Here is a 24,933-nt window from a genome sequence, read left to right on the forward strand (position 1 = left end):
TTTATTCTACCTCTGAGAGTATTGATTTGACTGTGGCTTGTTACTAAAGCTTTTTTAACTTTTATCAGAAGAATGGAGATATTAATACATTTAGTAGGAAAAGCAAATGAGATAGTTCCAATAAAGTGTTAATGATGATGACTAACAAGCAGTCTATGCGTAATGCATAATAACCACTAATATTCTTTTGTCTTAACTGTGGACTTCCTTTTGCTATATGTTGAAGAACTTGTATGTAGCAGGTATTCTTCCCCTAAATCGTCAGTTCATTTGCACACATAGTAAGGTCTAAGTATATATGTAAATACATTGATTCATTTAAATCCTCAAAATAAACTTGTTCGGTAAATCCTATTGCTAGTCCTGATTTATCTTAAGGAAACTGAGGTTTGGGGCACCAGGGTGGCTCAACTGGTTGAGCATCTGTTTCCATCTCAGCTCAGGTCTTGATCTCACAATTGTGAGCCTCACATTGGGTTCCATGCTGAGTGTGAAGCCTACTTAAAAAAATAAAAAATACATGTAAAAGCTCTTTTAAGAAAAAAAAATGGAAAAAGGAAACAGGCTCAAAGAGGCTCCATAGAGCAAGGCTCAGTCTAGGCCACATGGTTTGTTAGTGATGGAGCCTGGGAAAGTAGCCAAAGTTTGTCTGATTCCAATAAAGCCCATATTCTGACATACATGAAACAAGGTACACAAAAAATATAAAGAATGAAATATGCTGGATAAGAGTTGGTTTTCAACTTTAAGCATGGGTAAGATTGTTCTTGAAAAACCTGAAGAATGAAAGGACCGTGGGTTTTGCTTTGGAATCCTCCAAGTTGTAGGCTAGGGAGGGGGTTGGGGGGACACACCTACAGCCTGGGGACAGAGGCACAGAAGTGTGGAGCTCCAAGGGAGACCTAGATTTTAGAATTTCAGTTGAGACTCTTTTTGGAGGTCTACAAAAGAGTAGGTTAAGGAATGATAGAATTAGGTGCTTGAGGACTCTTGTCTAATCTTGGGGTAGCCATTAAAGATATTCAGTGTCAGCAAATTTGATAGGTTGATAGCTTCAGGCAGATTTGGGGTCTGAACGGTTTTGAATAAATTGTACTGGCTCAAAGCTCCAAAGACACAGGTATTTTACCTATGTCTAGAGAGCTTTAGTGCTTTGTATACATTTGGAGTCAATCTACAATTTACATGTTTCTGTATTAAATAGTAGTTGTCCCTCCCACTACTAACAAGCTTCCCCTCCCCGGCCCCACCCTGACATTAAAGGATTTACTTTGAATTCCAAGACCCTGTGGCCAAATGAGGGTGGAGTTTTTGTTAAAAACATTAGAATAAAAAGAAGTCTGGAGCTAGGGGACGGATTTGGAACCGGAGCTTTCCAAGTCTCTGCAACGGCTTCTATGGGGCCCAGGCGTCAAAGAGCCATAATTCATTCTGGCACCAAGGTAGGATGAGTGGGGACCAGTAGGGACAAGTGGTGATAAGTGGGGACTTGTGGGGACACGTGGGACACGTGCAAACTCAGTCCCTTAGACCCCACCCTTGCCTGCCTTTCTCTGAACTTTGGACTTCTCACATGGTGGCTGTAGGCAAGCTAGAGAAATAGAATAGAGGCAAAGCTCAAATACTAGAGTTTACAATACTTGGTAAGATAGATGTCCTCTTCTTATGCCTAAAAAAGAAGACTCAGACAGTTTTTACTGTTAAAACAAAATAAGGTAACTGTTTTGCAGGTCTGCTTTGAAGGAGGACTTGTGTGTGTGTGTTTGTGTGTGTTAAGTGTTTATTTTAGCTTTGGTGAATGACTGGTTTATCTTTCATTTTGATTTAAATTTGGATTTGTTCACAAGCAGTCAGTACGGAGCAGGGGCTGACCTCCATGCTTCTGAGGGAATGTGGGAGGTAGAATACAGTACCTAGCATGATTGCATCATCTGGAAGTCAACATTAATGGAACCACCAGTGAGTCTCCTAAGTTTTTTCTCCAAACACTTAATTTTCAGGTTGAGAACATAAGTCCTTAGGATGTCACTTTGTAAGGACGCAGGTTTGAGACGATAGAAGGGCACACATTGCCCAAGGCAAGAGGGACCACCCTTGTAATACCCTTAACATTACTAAGGGCAAGCCTAGATCAGTTACACTTTATGTGAGGGTCCTGGGTCTACTCTGATTGGTTAACACTCTAAATATTGTAATTGGATAAACCTGTCAATAATAATTGGATTCCTGTAACTCCCCCTTCCCAAACTCATAAAAGCCCTACCCGACCTTTGTTCGGGGCTCTCAGCATGGATCCACCACGCTGGTAAAGTCTATGAGCCCGAGTTTAGGCCCTGGCAAACCTAAACCCGTAATAAAGCCCTTTGCTTTTGCATGCGTGACTCGGTCTCCCTGGCGGTTTCTGGTTTTTGGGGACAATAAAGAAATCTTGGGTATTGCAACTTCTCATCAGGGATAAGCATTTTATGGGTTGTTCCTTGTCTTCAGCCTGTTAGTTATTTTAATTTTTTTTTTTCCTCAAAAGGGACCAAGGATAGTTCTCGGTGGGGGAAAGGGTGGAAAAAATCATAGACATTACAATGGGGCTGCATTCCTTAAACAGATACACACTATATCTGTGGAATTAAAATTTCATTTCCCTAAATTACTGAGGGGCGAGGAGGCATTAACAGACTCAAGGGGGTGGGTAAAACTCAGCAAAACAAAAAAGAAAGGCAGAAAGGTTGAGAAGCGCTGATCTACTTGTAGTAAAGGTCAGAGTCTTGTGGACCAGGTCTCTGTACATGCTTTGAAAGACATTTTCATGTGATCTGAGCACCTGTTTCTTGATAGAAAAATACAGCATGTATGGAATGTGAGTGTTGGGAGAGGCTACAGTCCGTTTCTGTCCAAAGGGCATAGTCATTTCAGAATAAAATACCACTTTGCTCAATGCCATTTGAGCTCATCCAAGAGTGGGTGTAAGAGCATCACTATGACAGGATTGTGGAGAAATTAGAACAGAAGGGGCTCAGCAGCTGTTGGGGCCACATCTGATCTAAGGTGTTCAACATTCCTGTTGGTTTGGAATGGGTAAGAGGGGCCCAGAGCAACCTCTGCTCTTGGGAGTAGTATAGAGCGAAAAGTAGAAAGCTGTGAGACTTTGAAGTACACACTGTCCTTCAAATGGTACCTTTGAGGCGCCTGGGTGGCTCAGTCGGTTAAGCGTCCTGCTTCGGCTCAGGTCATGATCTCATGCTTCATGGGTTTGTGTAACACAGCTTTGGAGAGATGTTAACAAATATTCTGAGACACAAAATGGATATTTGGGAATTCACTGTACCTAAGTAGATTAAACGTAAAGGAAGTCTTCATTAAAAAAGACAAATTCAGGGGTGCCTGTGTGGCTCAATTGGTTGAGCGTGCGAGTCTTCGTTTCTGGTCAGGTCACAATCTGATGGTTCCTGGATTAGAGCCCCGCAATGGGCTCCACACTGGAGCCTCCTCCGAATTCTCTCTCTGTCTCACTGTGTCTCAAAATAAAAGTGAACTTTAAGAGAAAAGAAAAGTTCATACTGTGGTTAGTGTTGCCTGTTGCACTGGTAGTTTGTGTTGGTGCAGTCAGTGGTGTGACCGAGTCTGCTCCTACCAGCTCTGCGATTGGGCACGATTCTTCCTAAAATTCGCTCATGTGTCATGCTGATAATTTACAGGTGCACACACCACAAAATTTGGCCCACACTGCAAAACAGTGTTTCCTCCCTCTCATTTCCCAATCTGATAGTCAGACATTTACCAGCATTCTACTGATTACAGTTTCTATAAGACACAAGTAGACAATTGTGCATAGCCTTTCTGAAAGTTTTTTAATATTTTATTTTTTAAAATACATCTCTTCACGGAATGTGGGTCTAGAACTCAGAAACCTGAGATTGGGGTGCCTGGGTGGCTCAGTCGGTTAAGTGTCCAACTTCAGCTCAGGTCATGATCTCACGGTTCGTGGGTTCGAGCTCCACATCAGGCTCTGTGCTGACAGCTAGCTCTGAGCCTGGAGCCTGTCTTCAGATTCTGTGTGTGTGTGTCTCTCTCTCAATGCCCTTCCCCACTTGTACTCTGTGTCTCAAAAATGAATAAACAATAACAACAAAAAGAACCCTGAGATTGAGTCACACACCCTAATCACTGAGCCAGCAAGGTATTCCTGAAACATTTTAAACAAATATTAAATACATATACACTCCACATCCTTTGTTTATGCTCTAATTTGTTATTTGATACTACATAAATGATGAGCTTTTTTTCACTTATTGTAGGCAAGAAATCTTTCTACAAAAAGCTTAATCAATTTTGGAATACATTTATTTTTTAATGTTTATTTTTGTTTCATTTATTTTTGAGAGAGAGTGTGAGCAGGGGAGGGGCAGAAAGAAGGAGACCCAGATTCTGATGTAGGCTCCAGGCTCCAGGCTCCAATCTCCAAGCTGTTAACATAGAGCCTGAAGCCGGTCTCAAACCCACGACCCACGAGATCATGAACTGAGCCGAAGGTCCCGACTGAGGCGCCCAAGTGCCCCCAATTTTGGTTTAAATTTAAGGGAAATATGTTTTAATGTTTATTTTTGAGACAGAGAGCACCCATGCTTGCACATGAGTAGGGGAAGGACAAAGAGAGGGTAGAGGATCCAAAGCTGGCCCTACAGCTGAGAGCTGCATGTGAGACTTGATCTCATGAGCCGTGAGATCATGATGTGAGCTAAAGTCAGATGCTTAACTGACTGAACCCCAGGCCCCCTAAGTAAATATATTTTGAAAATCAAAACTGTATTTAATCAGGTCTGGTTTTTTGTGGGTTTTTTAAAAAATGTTGGTCTATTTTTGAGAGAAAGGCAGCATGAGTAGGAGAGGGATAGAGAGAGAAGGAGAAACAATCTCTAGCAAGCTCCAGACTCTGAGCTGTCAGCAGCCTTGCTTGGGGCTTGAACTCACAGACCATGAGACATAATGACCTGAGGCAGAGTCAGACACTTAACTGTCTAAGCCACCTAGGCAACCCTTTTTTTATTAAAAAAAAAAATAAAAGCATTGCGTATAAAGGTTCTATATCCTCTTTTTTGTTTTCTTGGTTTTTTTTTTTTTTTTTACCAAAAAATGTCCCCCAATGGAATTTTTTTTTTAATTTTCAATTAAATTTTTTTTATTATTATTTTTCGTTGAGAGAGGGAGAGACAGAGCAATGAGTTCGGGAGCAGTAAAGAGAGAGGAAAACACAGCATCCGACGCAAGCTCCAGACTCCAGGCTGTCAGTATAGAGCCCGTCACAGGGCTCGAACTCACAAACCATGAAATCTTGACCTGCGCTAAAGTCAGACACTTACCTGACTGAGCCACCCAGTTGCCCCTTAATTGAAAACTTTTTAATACCATACCTATCTTTTTTTTAAAAGGTCCATTATTTCAGGTTGATTTTAAGAGTTATTATTGAAATGTAATAAACATACAGAAAATGTATATGATAATCGTATATTTTGAATTTTGGCAAAATGAACATAATCTGTGTTAACTTGTGTACCTTGATCAGGAAATTAGATACAGTTTATTTCTACTAAGACTATTTAGTGTTTAATTATAAAATTGGGAATTGCTAGATATTTTATATTCTGAATGTAACTCTAGCCATCCTGAACTTTGATTCCGTTTTTCCATCAATACTCCTGATTTTTCTATGGAGTCCGGCATATCATCTTCATTAAAGAAGTCATCTTCTAACTTTTGATACATAATATTTCCTCCCTGAGGCATTGACTGGAATGTGCAGAGCCATATTAAAGATTAGGAGGAGGAGCTTGTACCTCTCCGCTTGCTCCTGACAGCAGTTGGAAATGACCTTACTGTCTGAGTTCCTGTGCTATGATTTTGGATGACCTGTTTCAGGGTTGCTCAGTGGGTGAAGCATTTGGCTATTGGTTTCAGCTCAGTTCAAGTCCCACGTTGGGCTCTGTCCTGGTGGCTCAGAGCCTGCCTTGGATTCTCTGTCTCTCTGCCCCTCCTCTGCTCTTGCTGTCTCTCTGTAAATAAACAAACAAACAAATAAACTTAATAAAAATGTAAATGTTTATTCATTTATTTTGAGAGTGAGGGTGAGCATGAACCCAGCTTGGGGTGAGTCCTGCTTCTCTCTCTCTCCCTGCTCCCCCCTCCCCATCACTGGAGTCCTCTTCTCTCAAAAAAAAAAAGTAAAATTAAAGAATTAAAAATTGAATAAAGAAAATATTTTTTAAAAAGTAAATTATAGATATTAATAGGGGAAATAGTGATTACTTTGTGGGAAAAGGTTTCTTGTAGCAGTGATGAATTAGAGATGATTATTCCATACCATAGTAAATATGCTGAAAAACCACTGAATTGTAAATTCTACATGGTAAATGATTAATTTTGTAATAGTAATATGTTATGGCTCTATACTTACAATACCTAAGACTCCAAAATAACTCAAATGTCCATCTATATTAGAATCAATAAATACATTGTAGTCATTGTTTGACTATCCAACAATAGGAATCAAAGAACTGCAAGTATACTTTACAACACAGATGAATCCCAGATATAATTTTGAGTGAAAGGAAGTCAGTTATATAAAGTTTGGAAGTAAGCAAAAGAATTCTCTAATAGATTTAAAAGCAGTGATTCCCCTTTAGCAGTGAATGACTAGATGGGAGTTTCTTGGCTGGAATCTGAGCACATAGGTGTTCATTTTGGGACAGTTCAGTTAGTTATATACTTAGGATTTGTAAAATTTTCTGTGTGTATTATGTGCTTCAGTACAATTTGTATTAAAGTAGATATTGCCCATTGAATGGTACCAACATAAAAATATTTTGAAATTTTATTTGGAAAACAAGTATACTAAAATATTTATAGGCATGGGTTATGATAGGTGCACTTTGGTCTTTTTCTTTTTCCCTACACACTGGTTGTTGCTATTTTATTGAACATATAAAAGCAAAAGTATTTTTTCTGAGGCTTTATATTTAGTTTCTATTAAACTGTAAAGTTCCTATGGCTCTTCCTTGTATGTTTGCATAGATAATACGAGATTTCTGTTTTTATTTTATAGGCTGATTTTGACAAAAAACCAGTAAATGGCCCCAGGTCAGAATCCATGGAATACAGTAGATGCCATGGGGAGCAACAGAGATTGGAATTAAGCCCACCTCCCCTTGAAAATGTAACTAAAAATGAAGAAAGTATGACAGGTATTGAAGCGGAGAAGTGGACACAAAATAAGAAATCACATTTAACTGATCATGTCAAAGGAGAATTTAAGGCAATTGTGACAGAAGCTGAAAAACTGAAGAACTCTGAAGATGAAAAGAAGAAAGTCCTACTCACCGAGTTACCGGAACCTCAAAAATTGTTTGCACAAACTGTAAGAAACGGCATTAAAAATGTACACTATTTACCAACTGAGACCCATGTGTCTTTTAAAAAATTCAATATTGAAGAATTTGGCAAGGCATTCGAAAACAACTCCTATAAATTCCTGAAAGACACTGCCAACCATAATGCCATGAGCTCCATTGCCACTAGTGTGAGTTGTGATCATCTCAAGGAGAGAAGTAATGTTTCAGTCTTCCAGAAGCCCAGTTTTAACTGCAAGTCTATCCCAGATCCAGCAAATTTCAACTTAAGTTGTCATACCAGTACATACAATGAAACTGATCAACCCAAATCTCTAGAAAATATACCCAGTAAAGAATCAAAAGATGGATCTCCAGTTCAACCAAGTCTTCTATCCCTAATGAAAGATAGGAGATTAACATTGGAGCAAGTGGTGGCCATAGAAGCTCTGACTCAACTGTCAGAAGCTCCATCAGAAAATTCTTCACCATCAAAGTCCGAGAAGGATGAAGAATCAGAGCACAGAACAGCAAATTTGCTTAATAGCTGTAAAGCTATCCTTTATTCGGTAAAAAAAGACCTCCAAGAGCCAACCTTACAGGGGGAGCCAGAAAGCCTTCATCACTATCCATCTTTGGAAAAGCAAAGTTCATGCAGCACAGTGGTTTTCAATGGCCAAAATATTTCCAAGTCACACAACAACTCAACTGCTAACCAAGCATCTACAAAGTCACAGGAATATTCAAAAGTCACAAGTTCAGGATCTCTGCTCATACCAAATTCAAATTCGTCTAAAATCGACATCAGTAAAAATGTTGCTCAAGCTAGAATTACCATTGACAGTAGTAAGACTTTGCATCAGATGCCACCAACAAGTGATACACTGGGGCATTGTAACCAGTCACTGGCCAACAGTAAACAGATAGATTCAAAAGATGATTCATCATGTCAAGATACAGTTCATAGTAAAATAGAGGAAGATGTTGCAACACAGTTAACACAACTTGCATCAATAATTAAATTCAATTATATAAAACAACAGGACAAAAAGGTTGAAAGTACATCATCAAGCCTTGTTGCATACAACGCCCAGCAAAAAAACAGTCCGGGGAAAATCACAGTACAACAGAAACCACCGTGCAGTGTACAAAACAATCATAGTTCATCATTAACAAAGCACAAGAACACAACACAGAAAAAGACAAAATCTACCCCATCAAGAGATCGACGGAAAAAGAAGCCTATAGTACTAACTTGTCAAGATAATGACCAGAAAAAGCGGGAACAGTTGTCATATGAGTATAGTAAGTTACATGACATTTGGATAGCATCTAAATTTCAAAGATTTGGTCAATTTGGTCCACATGATTTTCCTATTCTGTTAGGAAAAATTCCTCCCCTCACCAAAGTATGGAAACCACTGACTCAAACAACTTCAGCGTTGGAACACAAAAAATTATTTCCTCCACTCACTCAGATCAAATTTGAGCGTTATTATCCCGAATTAGCACAGGAGAAAACCATGAAGGTTGAACCGTTGGATTCTCTCCCATTATTCCAGTTAAAAACAGAATCCAATGGGCAGGCGTTTACAGAAAAAGTTTATAATTCTCAGGTACAGCCATCCGTGAATGTCAATCAGAAAGCTCATCCTTTACTCCAGGCTTCCTCTCCAACTAACCAGTGTGCTAATGTAATGATTGGCGAAGACCAAACACAATTCCAGCAGGACATGAAAGACCAAGTCATGCATCAGAGACTGCCAACATTGCCTGGTATCTCTCATGAGACCCCCTTACCAGACCCAGCACAAATTCTCAGGAATGTAAATGTAGTATGTTCAGGTGGAATTACAGTGGTTTCTACAAAAACTGAAGAGGACGTCTGTTCATCCAGTGTTGGAGCATCAGAATTTCCCCCAGTAGACAGTGCACAGAAAAGTTTTAATGATTATGCCATGAACTTCTTTACCAATCCTACAAAAAACCTGGTGTCTACAACGAAAGATTCTGATTTGCCAACCTGCAACTGTCTTGGTAAGTGTGTACCTGAGTGCATTTTTGTGTGTTTCTTCTTTGTTAACTTTCATTAATTGCCTTGTGACCAAATCAAATTTTGGGTTACCTTTCATATGTGGCATTTTTGCTCCTTTAGTATTCTAGCTGAAATGGACTAAATCTACCCATTTTTCTGTAGAACATTGAATGATTTTGCTCAGATAATTGGGAAATTTAACTCAATTTGGAAACTTTCTCAAGTGGAAAATTTGCTGATTTCTCTCTGGTAAATGTCTCCAGTTATTTATTGTGATTATGATAAGAATGAGTTTCTTTAATACGTTATTATAGTATATTCTTATTGTTGAAAACAATTTCAACCTGTAAGGATTTTGTTTCAAAAATATTTTTTATTGTGAGATATAAAACCCACACACAGAGAATGTAAAATATATGTACAACTTAAATAACTAAAAAGTAACCACCCCATTAAAGAACTGGACCTGGTTTATTCCTTTTTCAATGCCTTGTGCTTTTCTGCTCTGCAGTACCAAGGTGTCCTTTTATATGAAAAACATCCGTGATGTTGGCCATTGAAGAATTTGAAAACCTTTTGAAATTTTAAAATATTAAGTCATATAATATTGATTTCCTATTTAAAAGACAAATAGGCATGTGGAAATAGCTGAGATGTGTTTGTAACTAATATATATTTTCTGCCTTAGGAGTCATTGAAAGAACATTCAAGAACTAATAAGAATTTTTATCAGCCCTGAGAAAATCGTGCTGGTCTAAAAATTTTTAGGCAGACCTTATGAGAAAATTGCTCAGTATTTAAAACACATGAAAGTTTAATTTGAACCTTGTACTGATAAGTCATTGTCTATGGTCAGATTTCATGTAAAAGAAGAAATAATTTACTCTAATGTGGCTATAATAGGGAGATTAATAGATTGATGTTAATAGATAGGCTATTTGATGCCCTCATTATTTGAGCTTTATATAGCTTATGAGGACAAAATTTGTGAAATAACCTGTTCTGAACTCATAGGATTGATTATTAAAAGTTTTTAAAAAAACCAAAAAGGTCTTCTAATATAGCCCCAAATCACAAAGATTTAAGATTTCCATCAAAGGAATTTTTTTTTTTTTTTTTTTTTTTTTTTTTTCATAAGTAGGTGTTGGTTAGTACCTTCCATAATGGATAAAGAATTGTTTGGAAGGATGAACTGTATCATTCTGTTTTGTTTTGTTTTCTTTTTTTTTTTAACCACAGTAGAAAAATTAGTGAAGCATAGCCATGACTGTTTGCTCTAGTACATTTGATATTCTGAAGTCAAATCCTTCTATTACTCTGCTCATCATTCAACACCCCTTAGACAGCCTGCCGTGTGCCGGGCACAGGGATAGGCTCTTCCCAGAAGGCTCTCATAATCTGAAAAGGGGTGACAATGCTGGGGGGGATCAAAATAGGAGAATGAGAGGCTCTTGGACCAAGGACAGAAGAGTGTAATAATGACTCCCATTCCAGATCTTTTACTGCAAGTCTCCTGCAGTGCCGTGGCCCTGACTTGTGATGTTCACAACATCCTACAAAGGGAAGGCTGATCATCTCCAGTTGACAAATGAGGAACCTAAGTCACAAGGAAGTTCACAGCTAGTAAAAGACAGCAGTCACAACTTAGAGCCTACCTTCCTCTTGTTTCAAAAATGTGAAGTAAAACAGGGACAATAATTTTTTTAATATCCTTAGAAATGGGGAAAAATCTAATAATTTAAAATGCCATTAAAATTATATTTTAGTCTTATTTTACTGAGCTAGTATAATTTTACCATGTGCATAGTTTGAGGAGGACGATTGTCTAGTTTCAAGACTCTATGTAGATAGTAACTAGTCACAGTGTAGGAGTTGACACCTAAGCATTTAAAGTTTATTGAACACCTGCTGTGCAACTGTGATTGTTTTATGCATTGTCACTTACATGTTTTCTTTTAATCATTATGTGTAAGATTATTGTGCTCGTTGTATAGTATGGAAACTAAAGAAAAAGCAAAAAGCAGACTCAACCAGAAATCATCCCCAGTGGGATGATCGTATTGAAGAGTAATAGATTTCCATGCAAGTGTTGTGTTTTATCAAAATAAGCCTGTACACTTTGCATAGCAGTAATACACACACATGCATGCACACACACACACACCCCTGGCCAGTGGTCACAATCAAGAATGTTGAACAAGTTTTCCACTCAGGAAAAAAAATCACCCTTGGTTATGAACCTCTACTCTAGATCATAAGTAAGAAGTTAAAATCTGTTCACTGTATCTTAGGAAGCCACAGAAGTAATCTTATGTTTTATGTAATGTCCAATCAAAATGGTTAAATAATTTTAAAAAAATGGTTAAAATGACATTTCAGTCTAAATGCACCACAACCAGAAACGCAATCCTGAGAGATTCCAATTAGATATCATTCTGAGAGGCCCAGTTAGACATATTGTTTTTAAGAAATGTATAATTCACACACCTAAAATTTCAAATAGTACAGAAATATGCAAATTGTATTAGATCATAATATATAACGATAAAACCTCAGGTTTTATGTTCAGAGATAGAGAGAGATAGAGCATGAGCATGGGAAGGGTAGAGAGGGGGAGACACAGAAACTGATGGAGGCTTCAGACTCTGAGCTGTCAGCACAGAAACCATGAGATCAGGACCTGAGCCGAAGTCAGATGCTTAACCAACTGAGCCACCCAGGCGCCCCAAAACCTCAGTTTTTTAATATGAATTAACATTATTACTGATTTCAGTTTTACTTATAGTTTTAGAAATTTGGTTTTTTTTTAATATACTAAAATATATATTTTTGTGACTTGCTTTTTTTAAAACATGAAACCCGGGGTTTTCAATGCTTGTAAATATTACTGTTTTGATAGTTATTTTTCCACTATATAAACATTCCACAGTTTACTCTATCATTTAATGACAGATGCTAAATGTGTTTCTCTTTTTTGACATTATGAACAATTGTGACAAGGAGCATTCCTGTGGATACTTGCATTATAAATACATAATTAGGCAAGTGTATAGTAGAATAAATTCTTAGCAGTGCCATTGCAGGGCTCAATTTTAGTAGGATTGTGAGGCCAAACTTTTAAGAGGTATTGCTCTCAGATAACTTTTTAATTTTGTACCTCAATTATTAATAGATTTCTTTTGAAGCAGGAGATAGGAGACTAAATATGACGCATGTCTTAAAATATTTTTCTCCTTTGAAGAATGAAATAGGAGGCAAAAGAAAGGAACACAAAATTCTAGGGCCTATTGTCCTAGACATTAATTATTAAATCTTACCAAAAGCTTGTCAAGATTCATTGTTCTGAATTGGAAAACAAATAATAAAAATATATCCTCCTTGCCCCCATGCAATTCTGGAAAGCTTTGGGTCTAATAATCTTATTCCTTCCACAGATCGAGTTATACAAAAAGACAAAGGCCCATATTATACACACCTTGGGGCAGGACCAAGTGTTGCTGCTATCAGGGAAATCATGGAGAATAGGTGAGGAAATATCCTGTTAAAATCCTTCATTACTGTGGACCTGACTCAATGCAGAGAAATTATCTCTGGGAACAAATGACAAGTAAATACCTTCAGGAATAGAAGTTGGGTGTTTCTTTGGGCCCTCAACAAGACACTCGCAAAGCAAGGCTATCTTTGTTAAATTCAGAAATACTTATTTTTGTATTATTGTATAATTATAGTAATAGTTCAGATTACCTCCACCAACACTGCATTCACATTCCTTATGCTCATCTTGGAGCCAGTCCATGTTTTTTAAGAGTGATCTTTAAGGATAAATAAGCAGAATGGGATAACATAAAAATCTGCCACACAAAAGTAAATGTTTAATGAATGTAAATTATGAGGAGTGTTTGATTTCTGTACTTTTGTAAATCTGTATCTTACATACATTAGGATGCTAAAAAGTATATATTGAAATCAGTTGCAATTATTTTCCCTTCGCTCTGTTTTGTACTCAGGTATGGTCAAAAGGGAAACGCAATAAGGATAGAAATTGTAGTGTACACGGGAAAGGAAGGGAAAAGCTCTCATGGGTGTCCAATTGCTAAGTGGGTAAGTATTTTGTGCTTATACATTTTTCAAAACTGGATCGATTCCACATATAAAATTAATTTATTTTCCATGAAAACTGTGTACTAGAAAAGTATCCACTCTTAGTATTCCCTGGGAATTAATAAGGAAGTTATCTATCTTAGCCTGGACTTTTTATGTTAAATGAACAAAAGTTCCCAGGTATTACTTAGTGACCTTCAACTCCCCAAGGTCACCACTTTTACCAGTGTCTTGTGTACTTTTAGAGATCTTTTAATGAATTTATAGTTAGGTAACATAAGTATGTTGTACTAAGTCATACATACTGTTTTATATCTGTTATCTGTTTCTGTATTTTAAAATTATTTCCAAGTAATTATCCATAAAACCACCTTAATGAGGATCATACAATTTTGAAAGCAAAACTAAATTTTTCCAACATACTCCCAAAATTGATCCCATGACTCCTTTGGTTTGTAAAAATGCAGAACTATAAGAAGTACTGAATTTACCCTCTTTAGGAAGTTCTCAACTGAAAAAGAAGTTCATAGCCAAATATGTATATTCAGTAGGACATTCATGTTCACAAGGATATTAGCCAGTTTAACTGGAATTATCGATCATAGAATAATGATGATGTTTTAAAAATTGCTGATAACAATGTAGTAAAGTAACAATAACAACTACCTGTCATTACAGATCAGGCACTATGTTAAAAACTTGAATTACATTGGCCTCATTAATCCTCACAGAAGGACTCTTCTAAGATTTTGAGTAAGATAAAAGTAATTTCATGCCCCTTTTGGAGAAATTAAAGACAAATCCGAAATAGAGGTAGGATTTAAAGCCAGGTGTTCCTAAAGCAAGACAATTGCTACTCTAGTAGTAGTTTGTCTTGGTTACTTTTAAACCTTTGGAAGCAGTTAAGATCACAGGAACTGTACACTCTAGAATACTTTGTTTCTTTTATTTATTTATTTATTTATTTATTTATTTATTTATTTATTTATTTATTTGAGAGAGTGTTGGAGAGGGCAGAGAGGCAGGAGGACAGAGGATCTGTTGTAAGATCAGAGTCCGATGAAGGGGTCAAAAGCTGAAGTCAGACACTTACCCAACTGAGCCACGTAGGAGCCCCCAAAAGACTTCGTTTCTTCAATCTTTTTGGAGTGCCGAGTCTTGTCAAAATACAGATAAACTCAAAGATCTAGAGTTTATATATATTGTTTAGTTATCTTCAGTAAAGTGCACAAATCATTAAGTGTACACACATCAAGGTTATTCTTGTGTATAACACTATGCAGATGGTGATATCATCATCTTAGCGCTCCTACAAGGGCCCTCCCAGACAATAATGCCACATAAAGATATCTATTGTTTTGACATTTATCTCCATAAGCTCTTTTTGATGAACTCCATATATCTAGACTCATAGTATGTGCTCTTGTCTTTCTCCCTTCACTGAACATTTATAGAACATAGCTTTATTTAATGGCTAGAGCTCCAACAGCCACCTTAGAAGGACAGATTCTTTGTAGTGGGAAGAAAGATAGGAGCATGAGTCCCTGGTGACGCCAGTAGAGCTGTCAGAACAACTTCAGCCTTTCTTAAAGCTGATTTTTTTTAAACATTTATTTATTTTTGAGAGAGAGAGAGGGAGAGAGCATGAGCCGGGAGGGGCAGAGAGAGGGAGACAGGGAGAATCCAAAGCAGCTTTGTGCTATGAAAGCTGAATTCATTAATTGTGAGACCATCACCTGAGCCAAAATCAAGAGTCAGCCCCTTAACCGACTGAGGCACTCAGGTGCCCGTTAAATCTGAATTTCTTTAACACAAGAGAATTTCTTTAACTTATTGAAAATGTGCTGTTTGCGGGTTTTCTGTTACATGAAATAGAATCAAGTACCAAGATAACTTGCCTTCCATTTGTTACAATGTGGGTGAATTTTAGATAAAAAAGAACCCATTTCAGAATGAGAAAAGTAAGTGAAAAAGTACACTTGTTGAATAGTTTCTATTGCCAGGCCTTGGGCTAGATATTAGGGATGCAAACATGAATTAAGATCTACCAATCATTTCATTTTGTAGATGGGTTCTATCAGCCATCACATAGAAAGTCGGCTACCTGAGTATATGTTTGCTGGGGCGTCTTGCCTCTCAGGAACTAAAAAATAAGATCTCTGTAAAATTCTCCCGACCTAGTTTTGAATGACTGTTCCCTCATTTCATGGATGAACGTCTTGTCCTAACTATGCACTGGTTTTCAGACTCAACTATGAGTTTTCAACCCAGCTACGAAAGTACATCTTTCCTCAGTCTGACAAAATACCTATAGGAGTTAATCTGTATGTGTAACAGTTTTGGTGAAGACATCTAAACAGTAGTCAAAGTGATGTTTATTTTTATGTTTTATTCACTCTTGAAAAATACAGGTGATTCAAAACATTTTAAAGTAGGAAATGGTAATACAGATTGTGCATTTTTCTATTGGGTTATTAGCTTTCTCTTGGTTTTATGGGACCCCCTTTTAAAGCACATTTGTGATAAAAGGTGCAGATGTATTTTCACTACTTCTCATTGTTTTCAACATTTGGATTTTTTAAAATAAAATTTTAACAATTTTAAAGATGGAAAATAGGTTTAAGATAAATATCTTTCATCTGTTCTTTGACAGTGTATTGTCTTAATTAGAAAAATCTTTACCACTTCTAGCTTATAAGCTTACAAATCTTCCATTTCCTTTGTGTCATCTGATAGAGGTAATTCCTTCTAATTTTCAGAAATCTCTTGACTATTCCTGCCTTGTTTATTTTTCCCTATGTTAATAATCATCTTGTCTAGTTTCAAGAATAAAGTCATATTATTATTATTGTAATCATATTTCACAGAGAAGTTAGAGAATATAATTCTTTTTGATTTTTAGTCTTTCTGTCCTGCACAGGATACCTTTCCATTGGCTAGGTTTCTTTCTTCTTCACAGGTGCTTTAATTTTGTTTGAAAGATTTTTTTTTTTTTTTAATAATTTTTAAAATGTTTTTTATTTAGTTTTTGAGAGACAGAGAGAGACAGTGTAAGCAGGGGAGGGTCAGATAGAGAGGGAGACACAGAATCCGAAGACAGGCTCCAGGCTCTGAGCTAGCTGTCAACAGAGAGCCTGACACGGGGCTTGAAATCACAAACTATGAGATCATGACCTGAGCTGAAGTTGGACGCTTAACCGACTGAGCCACCCAGGCGCCCCTGAAAGATTTTATTTCTAAGTAAATTCTACACCCAACCTGTAGAGAGACCCCCAAAACCTTGATCAAGAGTCACATGCTCCACTGCAGAGCCAGCCAGGTGCCCCTCTTTCAGAGATGCTTTAATGTTTTATTCCCAGAGTTTATCTATTTCTTATCTTTTTGTTGTTGTTTTGGTTTTTTTCTTGTTTTTCAGTTTATTTTTCTGTATATCTCAGATGTTCAGTCATCTACAGTCAGGATCCTGGATGATCCTTCCACAACCTTTCAAACCCTCCTTTAGGTAATTACACTGACAGAATTTAGTGTATACCTCTTTTCCTTTTTTTTTTTTAATGAAAGCAAAAAAAATGCTGGGAGCATCTTTCTGTTGCTACTAGTGAATTAAGTCACCTGGGGTTCTGGTACCAAAAAAGTAGTTAGCATTTTCCATGAAGCTGCTATAGCAAAATTACTTTATTTTCCTTTTTTCAGTACTTCTTGCAGAATAAAAAGAACATTTCAATACATAGTGATACATATCTGGCACTTTTCACAAATACAAAAGCAGTCCAGAGATAAGGAATGGAGTAAAGCACAGTTGCTAAGCAACTTAGTGAAAATGTGTATCTACTAATGAGAAGTCAAAAGTGTAATCTTGATACCAAAATCAAGCATTGGTTTTATATATTTGTGAAAAAGAAAAGCTAGGACTTGTAAAAGCTCATATGTGCTACAGAAATCAAAATATTAATCAAACTTTATTTTGCAAACATTCCAAATAATCTTATTTAAATTATTCATGTTCATTGCTAGTGCCCAAAGCACTGCCCAGCACACAGTCAACACTGAAAAGTTTTTGTTGAGTGAATGAACCTAGAGCTTAAATAAGTATTACAGAATATTGAATATTTTGAATTTGAATTGAAATAGTATTGCCTGGTATTCATTATTAGCTCTTTTTTGAAGCATGCAGAACTTAGAATATGAGAATTAATAGTCTGAAGTTATCCATCACAAATTTGAACTTTGATTTGGTAAAGTTGTCCATCACAAATTTGAACTTAGCTCTTTTTTGAAGCATGCAGAACTTAGAATATGAGAATTAATAGTCTGATAAAGTTGTCCATCACAAATTTGAACTTGGATACAGGTCAAATAAAAAACTGAGAGAATTAGGTCTCAATAGTCTACATGCTTTTTCAGGCCTTTATAGCAGATTATTTTGAATCACACTAGCATTACTGAGGCTTGCAGGAATGCTGTATAATGCAGGGATGAAGTAAAAGGATGGGGTAGAGGAGGATCAATCATGTTAAATGAAGGGATTCAGTAAATAGTTAACTAGTAGTTTGCATTGTTCCATTTTTGCTCCTCATTTTGCATAGTGTACATTTATCATGTATTTGATATTTGACTTTAACCTAAATCAAACTTTGTGTGATTTTATGTAAAGTTTTTCACTCTGTTTTTCCATGTACGGTCGATCATACTGGTTGAATTCTATCCTTTTTTTTTAATGTTTTATTTATTTTTAATACAGAGAGAGACAGAGCATGAGAGGGGGAGGGGCAGAGAGAGAAGGAGACACAGAACCGGAAGCAGGCTCCAGGCTCTGAGCTAGCTGTTAGCACGGAGCCCAACGTGGGGCTCGAACCCACAAATGTGAGATCTGACCTGAGCCAAAGCCGGAGGCCCAACCAACTGAGCCACCCAGGCGCCCCCTTTCCTATTTTTATTGTGGTACACTTGGCCTCCTTTTCTTGAAGGACAGACCTATTGCTTCTCTTTTTAATGGTCACTCAGAAAAATCCTAACAGGAAATTCTCACTGGGCAGGACAGGTTTTCGAGCTTTTCTGACATTGTTTTGCTCTTGTTCTTAACACTGTTTTCTTTGCCAGGTAGTCATTACCACTCCCCCATAATTGTTAGCCTTTTCCAGATGTGTCATATCACTGTGAGTCTTGTCAAGGACTAGTTATTTTGTTACTCTGTAGATTTTGGTTGAAAGGATGTAGTTTCTTGGATACAGTAGGCACTATTAACTCCCTATACTACTAACTCCATGAGTTAGTGTGCGCCTATGGGCGCACGAGCACACACACGCGCACACGCGCACCTCCGAAGTCATGGGAGGAGTAGGGACAAGAATTCAAACAGTAGGCTGGCCGATGGCTCCAATGCCTGAATAATTCACATCAGGAATCAGTTTGTGGATAGTCCTCTATGGAATTGGTTTTTGGTCAGAACAGGTGTGGCAGTGAATATATACAAGATATACAAGTGAATATTTTATTGTCTACTCTGGTCTGAGGTGACCAGAGTTTTAGGGTAAGGAGAAAACCATATCCACAAGTTTTCAAACCATGTTGTCAGAATTTATATATGTATGTAACCTTTAAAGACTTTCCTTTTCCTGTTTTGTTCCTTTGTTCCAATGTTCTGTCCTCCATGTCTTTGGGCTACATCATGTTGCTACATATTTCTGTCCCCAAATCAAACACTTCTTTGAAATATTACTATGGTGTGTAATAAAGGGAGTATAATATCCTGGGCTACTTAACCGTTCTCTTTGATGCCCTGATAATCTAAGAAAAACATTTATGCTTCCTTCTTCGACATTAAGCAAAATCTAAGAAGTTGATGCTCTCAGCTAATGACAGCTGACAGACATTTTTCACTGTTCTTCCCTTTATTTGTTATAAAACATTTTTTTCAATTAAGATTACCATTAGAATTACCCTTATTTATAGAGTTCATTTATTAAGAAAACTTATTATTCAAGTCTAAAATACACAAACGAAATTACACAGGTCTTCCTGTATAGCCCCATGAAGCTTTACAAAGTGAATGCTCCCGTGTAACCACCACCTAGATCAAGAAGAACACACCATTCTCGCATGTACCCAGTCATATCCCCAAAGGTGGACGTTTATTTTATTCTCCTATATAGGTCCTTTTTAAATATATATCATATTAAGTATATTATATATATATTACTTTAATATATATAAATTTTTTAAATGTTTTTATTTATCTTTGAGAGAGAGAGACAAGCGTGAGCAAGGGAGGGTCAGAGAGAGAGGGAGACACAGAATCCGAAGCAGGCTTCAGGCTCTGAGCTGTCAGCACAGAGCCCCATGCAGGGCTCGAACCCACAAACCGTGAGATCATGAACTGAGCCACCCGGGCACCACCTAAATGATCTTTATCAATGGGTTAGGTTGTATTGTTTGTGTTTGTGTTTATTTATTTATTTTTTTTTTGGTTGGTCACCATTATTTTGTGCTGAAAATATTGCCCTATTTTTCCCCCATATGATTATTAATAAAGTAAAAAATAATCTTGCCTTGGTAAAATTGCTTCTAGCTGTGATTCTAAACTAGTCCTGTGGAGCTAAGATCTTTAGTGGAGCAGATGGGCCTAAGATCTTCAATGGAGCTGGTGTAGAACCCTAATCACCCAGCATCTTTACAACTCAGATGGTATTACAAGGACTGTTTAGTTTTTTTTTCTTTTTCTTACAAAAAGTAATGTAGGCCTATATTCATGCAATTATTACATTAAAATTCAACACTAAATCAGGTGAAGTGTCCAAACTGAAAATTAAAACTCTATAAATAAATTAAAATTAAGTTTTAAATGGCTTCTTGGCCTGTTGGCTAAGATCAAGCATAGAACCCGTACCTGTATTAAATGGGTTTTGGGAGCAGGGAGATGGAAGAAGAGCTTGCTCTATCTACTCCACACGTTTACCTGGTATTGATGTATATTTTTTAAATATTTATTTTTGGGAGAGCCAAGTGGAAGGGTGGGTAGAGAGAGACTGGATCCAAAGCAGGCTCCACGCTGAAAGGCTGACAACAGTGAACCCGATGTGGGGTTCGAGCCCACAAAGCACAAAACCATGACCGAGCCGACGTTGGACACTCAAATGAATGAGCCACCCAGGTGACCCCCTCCCCCTTTTTAATTTTAATTCCAATATAGTTAACATATAGGGTTATATTAGTCTGAGGTATACAATACAGTGATTCAAACATTCTGTACATTACATTCTGCTTATCATGATAAGTGTACTCTTAATCCCCTTCACCTGTTACACTCATTCACCCACCTACCTCCTCTCTGGTAAATTCTCTATAGATAAGCATCTAGTTTGGGGTTTGTCTCCATTTTTCTCCCCTTTGTTTTGTTCCTTAAATTTCATGCATAAGTGAAATCATAATGGTATTTATCTTTCTCTGACTGAAATTTTGCTTAGCATTATACTCTCTCGCTCCATCCATGTCATTGGAAATGGCAGGATTTAGTGCCCCAGTTTTTTTCTTTCTTAAGTTTCATTTATTTAAGGAATCTGTGCACCCAATATGGGGCCTGAACCCATGACCCAGACGTGAAGAGTCACATACTCTTCCAAATGAGCCAGCCAAGCACCCCTTATTCTTTTCTTAGAATAATATTCCAGTGTGTGTGTGTGTGTGTGTGTGTGTGTATTCTACACATCTGCTTCATCCATTTATCTATCAGTGGACATGTGCACTGCTTTCATAGTGTGGCTATTGTAAATGATGCTGCAATTAAGATGGGGCTGCGTATCTCTTTGGATTAGTGTTCATAGGGTAAATACCCCAGTAGCAGACTTACTGGGTCACATGGTAATTCTATTTTTAATTTGTTGAGGCCCCTCCATACTCTTTTAGTTTGTGTTCCTACCAACAGTGCATGAGAGCTCCATTTTCTCCACATCCTTGCCGATAGGTGTTATTTGTTGTGTTTTTGATTTTACCCATTCTGACGGGGACATGATATCCAGTTCTTTTTTTGATTTGTATTTCACTGATGAGGAGTGATGTTTAGCATTTGTTCATGTGTTTGTTGGCAATCTGTATGTCTTCTTTGGAGAAATATCTGTTCATTTCTTCTGGTTTTGGGATGTTCTTTATATATCTTGAATCTGCTCCCCGTTAAGTAGGTTGTCTTTTACTTTCATTGATTGTTTCCTTGGTGTAGAACTTTTGAATAAGAATGGGGATTGTTTTGGAGCAGAATCTTCTCAAGGGCATTTACTTTTAGTGGCATGCTGAAATTGAATTCTTCATGTATAGTTTGGATCCAGTATTAGAAATTATAAAGAAAGCATCTGAAAACTTGCTTAGTGTTTAAAAAGGCTAAACAGAACTAGACTCTTACAAATTCTTAAAATACTTGAGAGGCGCCTGGGTGGCGCAGTCAGTTAAGCATCTGACTTCCTCTCAGGTCATGATCTCACAGTTTGTGGATTCAAACCCTGCATCAGGCTCTGTGCAGACAGCTCAAAGCCTGGAGCCTGCTTGGGATTCTGTGTCTCCCTCTCTCTCTGACCCTCCTTTGTTCACGCTGTCTCTTTCTCTCTCTCTCTCTCACACACACACAAATAAATAAGAAACATTAAAAAAATTTTTTAACATTTGAGTTAATAAAACTTTTAGTTATTCTTAATTTCAAAAAACTGATACTAAAAATGAACTTGCATTTTAACTAGGTATTTTTGGTTTCTTTTAAATGTTTAACAACCACTTGGGGTGTCTGGGTGTTTCAGTCAGTTGATTGTCCAACTGTTGCTTTTAGCTCAGATCATTATCCCAGTTTATTGGGATTGGGCCCCAAGTCAAGCTCCTCACTGAGCGTGGAGCCTGCTTGAGATTCTTTCTCTCCCTCTGTCCCTCTCATCTACTCTTCCTCTAAAATAAAAAAAAATTTTATTAACTATTTTCCATGAGTTCACTCTCCATAACCATGTTTTGCTTAGATTATCTTTTTTTGTTGTGTGTGAATAAAACTTCTATTTTATAGTCTGCTGTTTTTTTAATTCTGGATTTTCTATTATTTTTTTATTTATTAAAGTGTATTTATTTCAAGAGAGGGAGAGAGTATGTGAGCCACGTGGGCAGAGAAAGGAAAGCGAAAATCCCAAGCAGGCTGAGCACTGTCATTACAGAGCACAGGGCAGGGCTCGAACTCAAGGACTGTGAGATCATGACCTTAGCAGAAACCAAGAGTCATACACTTAGCTGACCGAGCCACCCAGATGCCCCCGCAAATTTGCTTTCAGTCATAGTGTTTGACTGTTACCTTTGTTTAGAGACTTTAAGTTCTTACCTGGTCAAATCTATGTCATTTATACCTTAAGATTTTCATCTTGCTGAGGAAGCTTGTGTTCACCCTGCTGTTATAAAGAATAGTGTCCCCTGTGCCTGCATAGTTTTATGTGTGGATCCCATAGTTTTTCAGTGATTTAAAATCTTGTTTTATTTTCTACATGTTCATTTTGGTCGAAATTGTTCATTGACCCATTAGAGCAGACCATTGCTATGCTGACAATACATGCTTCACTATAGCTTTAAAGAAATTTTTTCAATTTAGATGGACAATTCCCTCATCTGTTTTTAAAAAACAAATTTATTTATAAATACTTTAATACTTTTTCTGTTGCCCATGTAAATATACTATGACTAGAACCCAAATTTGCCAGCCCTAGGGAAAACCTCTCTAAGATGTTCAGTTTCGTTCTATGCCCTTAAGCATGTGAAAATACTGTTACCTACACCTGCCTTTGTAGAAATTATAACAGTAATTTGTTTCTCTGGGTTGTCTTCTCTACTATTTTTTATACTCTTAGTAATGAGTTGTACTAACCCCCTCTAGACCACCAGAGAGTTATTTAGAATATCCTAGGTCTCACTTCTGATCCCGGTCTATCCTACCTTAAGAACGGACTGTCTGGGGAATTTCTATAGGCTGTCTTCTTTGGACCAGGTTCTCAGAAAATAGTTGAGAGTGTATGTTGCAGAGCTATTCATAAAGAGACTGTAGAGGCAGAGTCATTTACAACCTGAGAGAAGAGGATTCTTTTGTAGATTCACTAGAAAATCTTTTCTGAATGATCGTCAGATTGATCTATCTTCTTTCTTCACCCCTTCTCTGAGAGTGCTATCCCAGTGCTCCACCGGGACCTTAACTGCCAAAGAGAATCCTAGGTCTTCAGCAGCTCAAACTACTGGTTACCCTCCCTCCTCTCAGAAGCTGATGGATTGCAGAGCCTTGTCACACAGCTTCTCCCCATCACTCCTCACCGGTTCATTCAGCCCGTCAGGTGTTCCTTATTGGATGAGCTCATGCGTGTCCATGCCCTAAGCAGTCACCAGTGTGCTGTTATTATGAAATCCTGCCTCTTGTCTGCTTGACAAGAACATACAGAAGGAGCAGGGTGGAGATCAAGAGTGATATTTGGAGGTGAGGGTCCAGGAAGGGCTTTGTTTGGGGAGCATATTGACCCTTGAGCTACATCGTATATGCAGAGTGAACATCATCTTTATGTCAGAGATCCCAGAAATGGAACCAACTATGAATAATAATTTAATAAAGGAGGTTTTATAAATCACAGAAGCCATCTGGTATTTGGACAATTAGCAGAATTCTTCCTTAAATAACATCCTTGCCTCATGGGGCTTATTCTCCAAAATTCTTAGAATGGTCTTTGTACTGTTTTCTCAGATGGCAAACTCTTTATTTATTTTTTTTAACATTTCTTTTTGAGAGAGAGGGAGGGAGGAAGACACATAATCTCAAGCACCTCCAGCCTCTGATCTTTCTTTTTTTTTTTTTTTTTTTGATACAGAGAGAGACAGAGCATGAGAGGGGGAGGGGCAGAGAGAGAGGGAGACACAGAACCAGAAGCAGGCTTCAGGCTCTGAGCTAGCTGTCAGCACAGAGCCTGATGCGGGGCTCAAACCCACCAACGTGAGATATGACCTGAGCCGAAGCCAGCGGAGGCTTAACCGACTGAGCCACCCAGGCGCCCCGGCTCTGATCTTTCAGTACAGAGTCTGATGCGGGGCTTGAACCCACAAACTGTGAGATTATGAGCTGAAGTCAAACATTCATTCAGCTGAGCCACCCAGGCGCCCGCCTTTATTTCTTTAAAAGAAGTCTCTATAAAGGCTTCCCACTCTCCAAACAGTTAGACCTGCTTAGCATACTTACTCATACAGACCCCTGACAAATGTCTACCACCCCCCACAATATTACAGTAGAAAAGCACATTACTAGTATTTTCCCTCACAGTGGTACTTAATTGGCTTCCCAGGTGATTACAATTTGTGGCATAATAATTAGACAGTATTTTGGAGTTGTGACTAAATGCTTTATCTGAGTTCACATTTACATTAATTTACTAAGCC

General features: G+C 37.7%; 1 protein-coding gene and 1 pseudogene across 5 annotated transcripts in view; both read left to right on the plus strand.

Annotated features, from left to right (window-relative positions):
* The window catches only part of TET1 (tet methylcytosine dioxygenase 1), a 117,041-nt gene that overhangs the window by 71,109 nt on the left and 20,999 nt on the right, over nt 1-24,933 (plus strand). For all 5 annotated transcript variants that reach the window (XM_029931787.1, XM_029931789.1, XM_029931790.1 and 2 more), the window contains 3 exons: nt 7,094-9,413; nt 12,846-12,936; nt 13,419-13,512. In XM_029931787.1, the coding sequence (XP_029787647.1) occupies nt 7,094-9,413; nt 12,846-12,936; nt 13,419-13,512 (2,505 nt within the window). The remainder of the gene's footprint in view (nt 1-7,093; nt 9,414-12,845; nt 12,937-13,418; nt 13,513-24,933) is intronic.
* On the plus strand, nt 20,354-20,487 carry LOC115286050 (annotated as a pseudogene).

This window comes from Suricata suricatta, chromosome 2 (assembly GCF_006229205.1).
Source record: "Suricata suricatta isolate VVHF042 chromosome 2, meerkat_22Aug2017_6uvM2_HiC, whole genome shotgun sequence".
NCBI lineage: Eukaryota > Metazoa > Chordata > Mammalia > Carnivora > Herpestidae > Suricata > Suricata suricatta.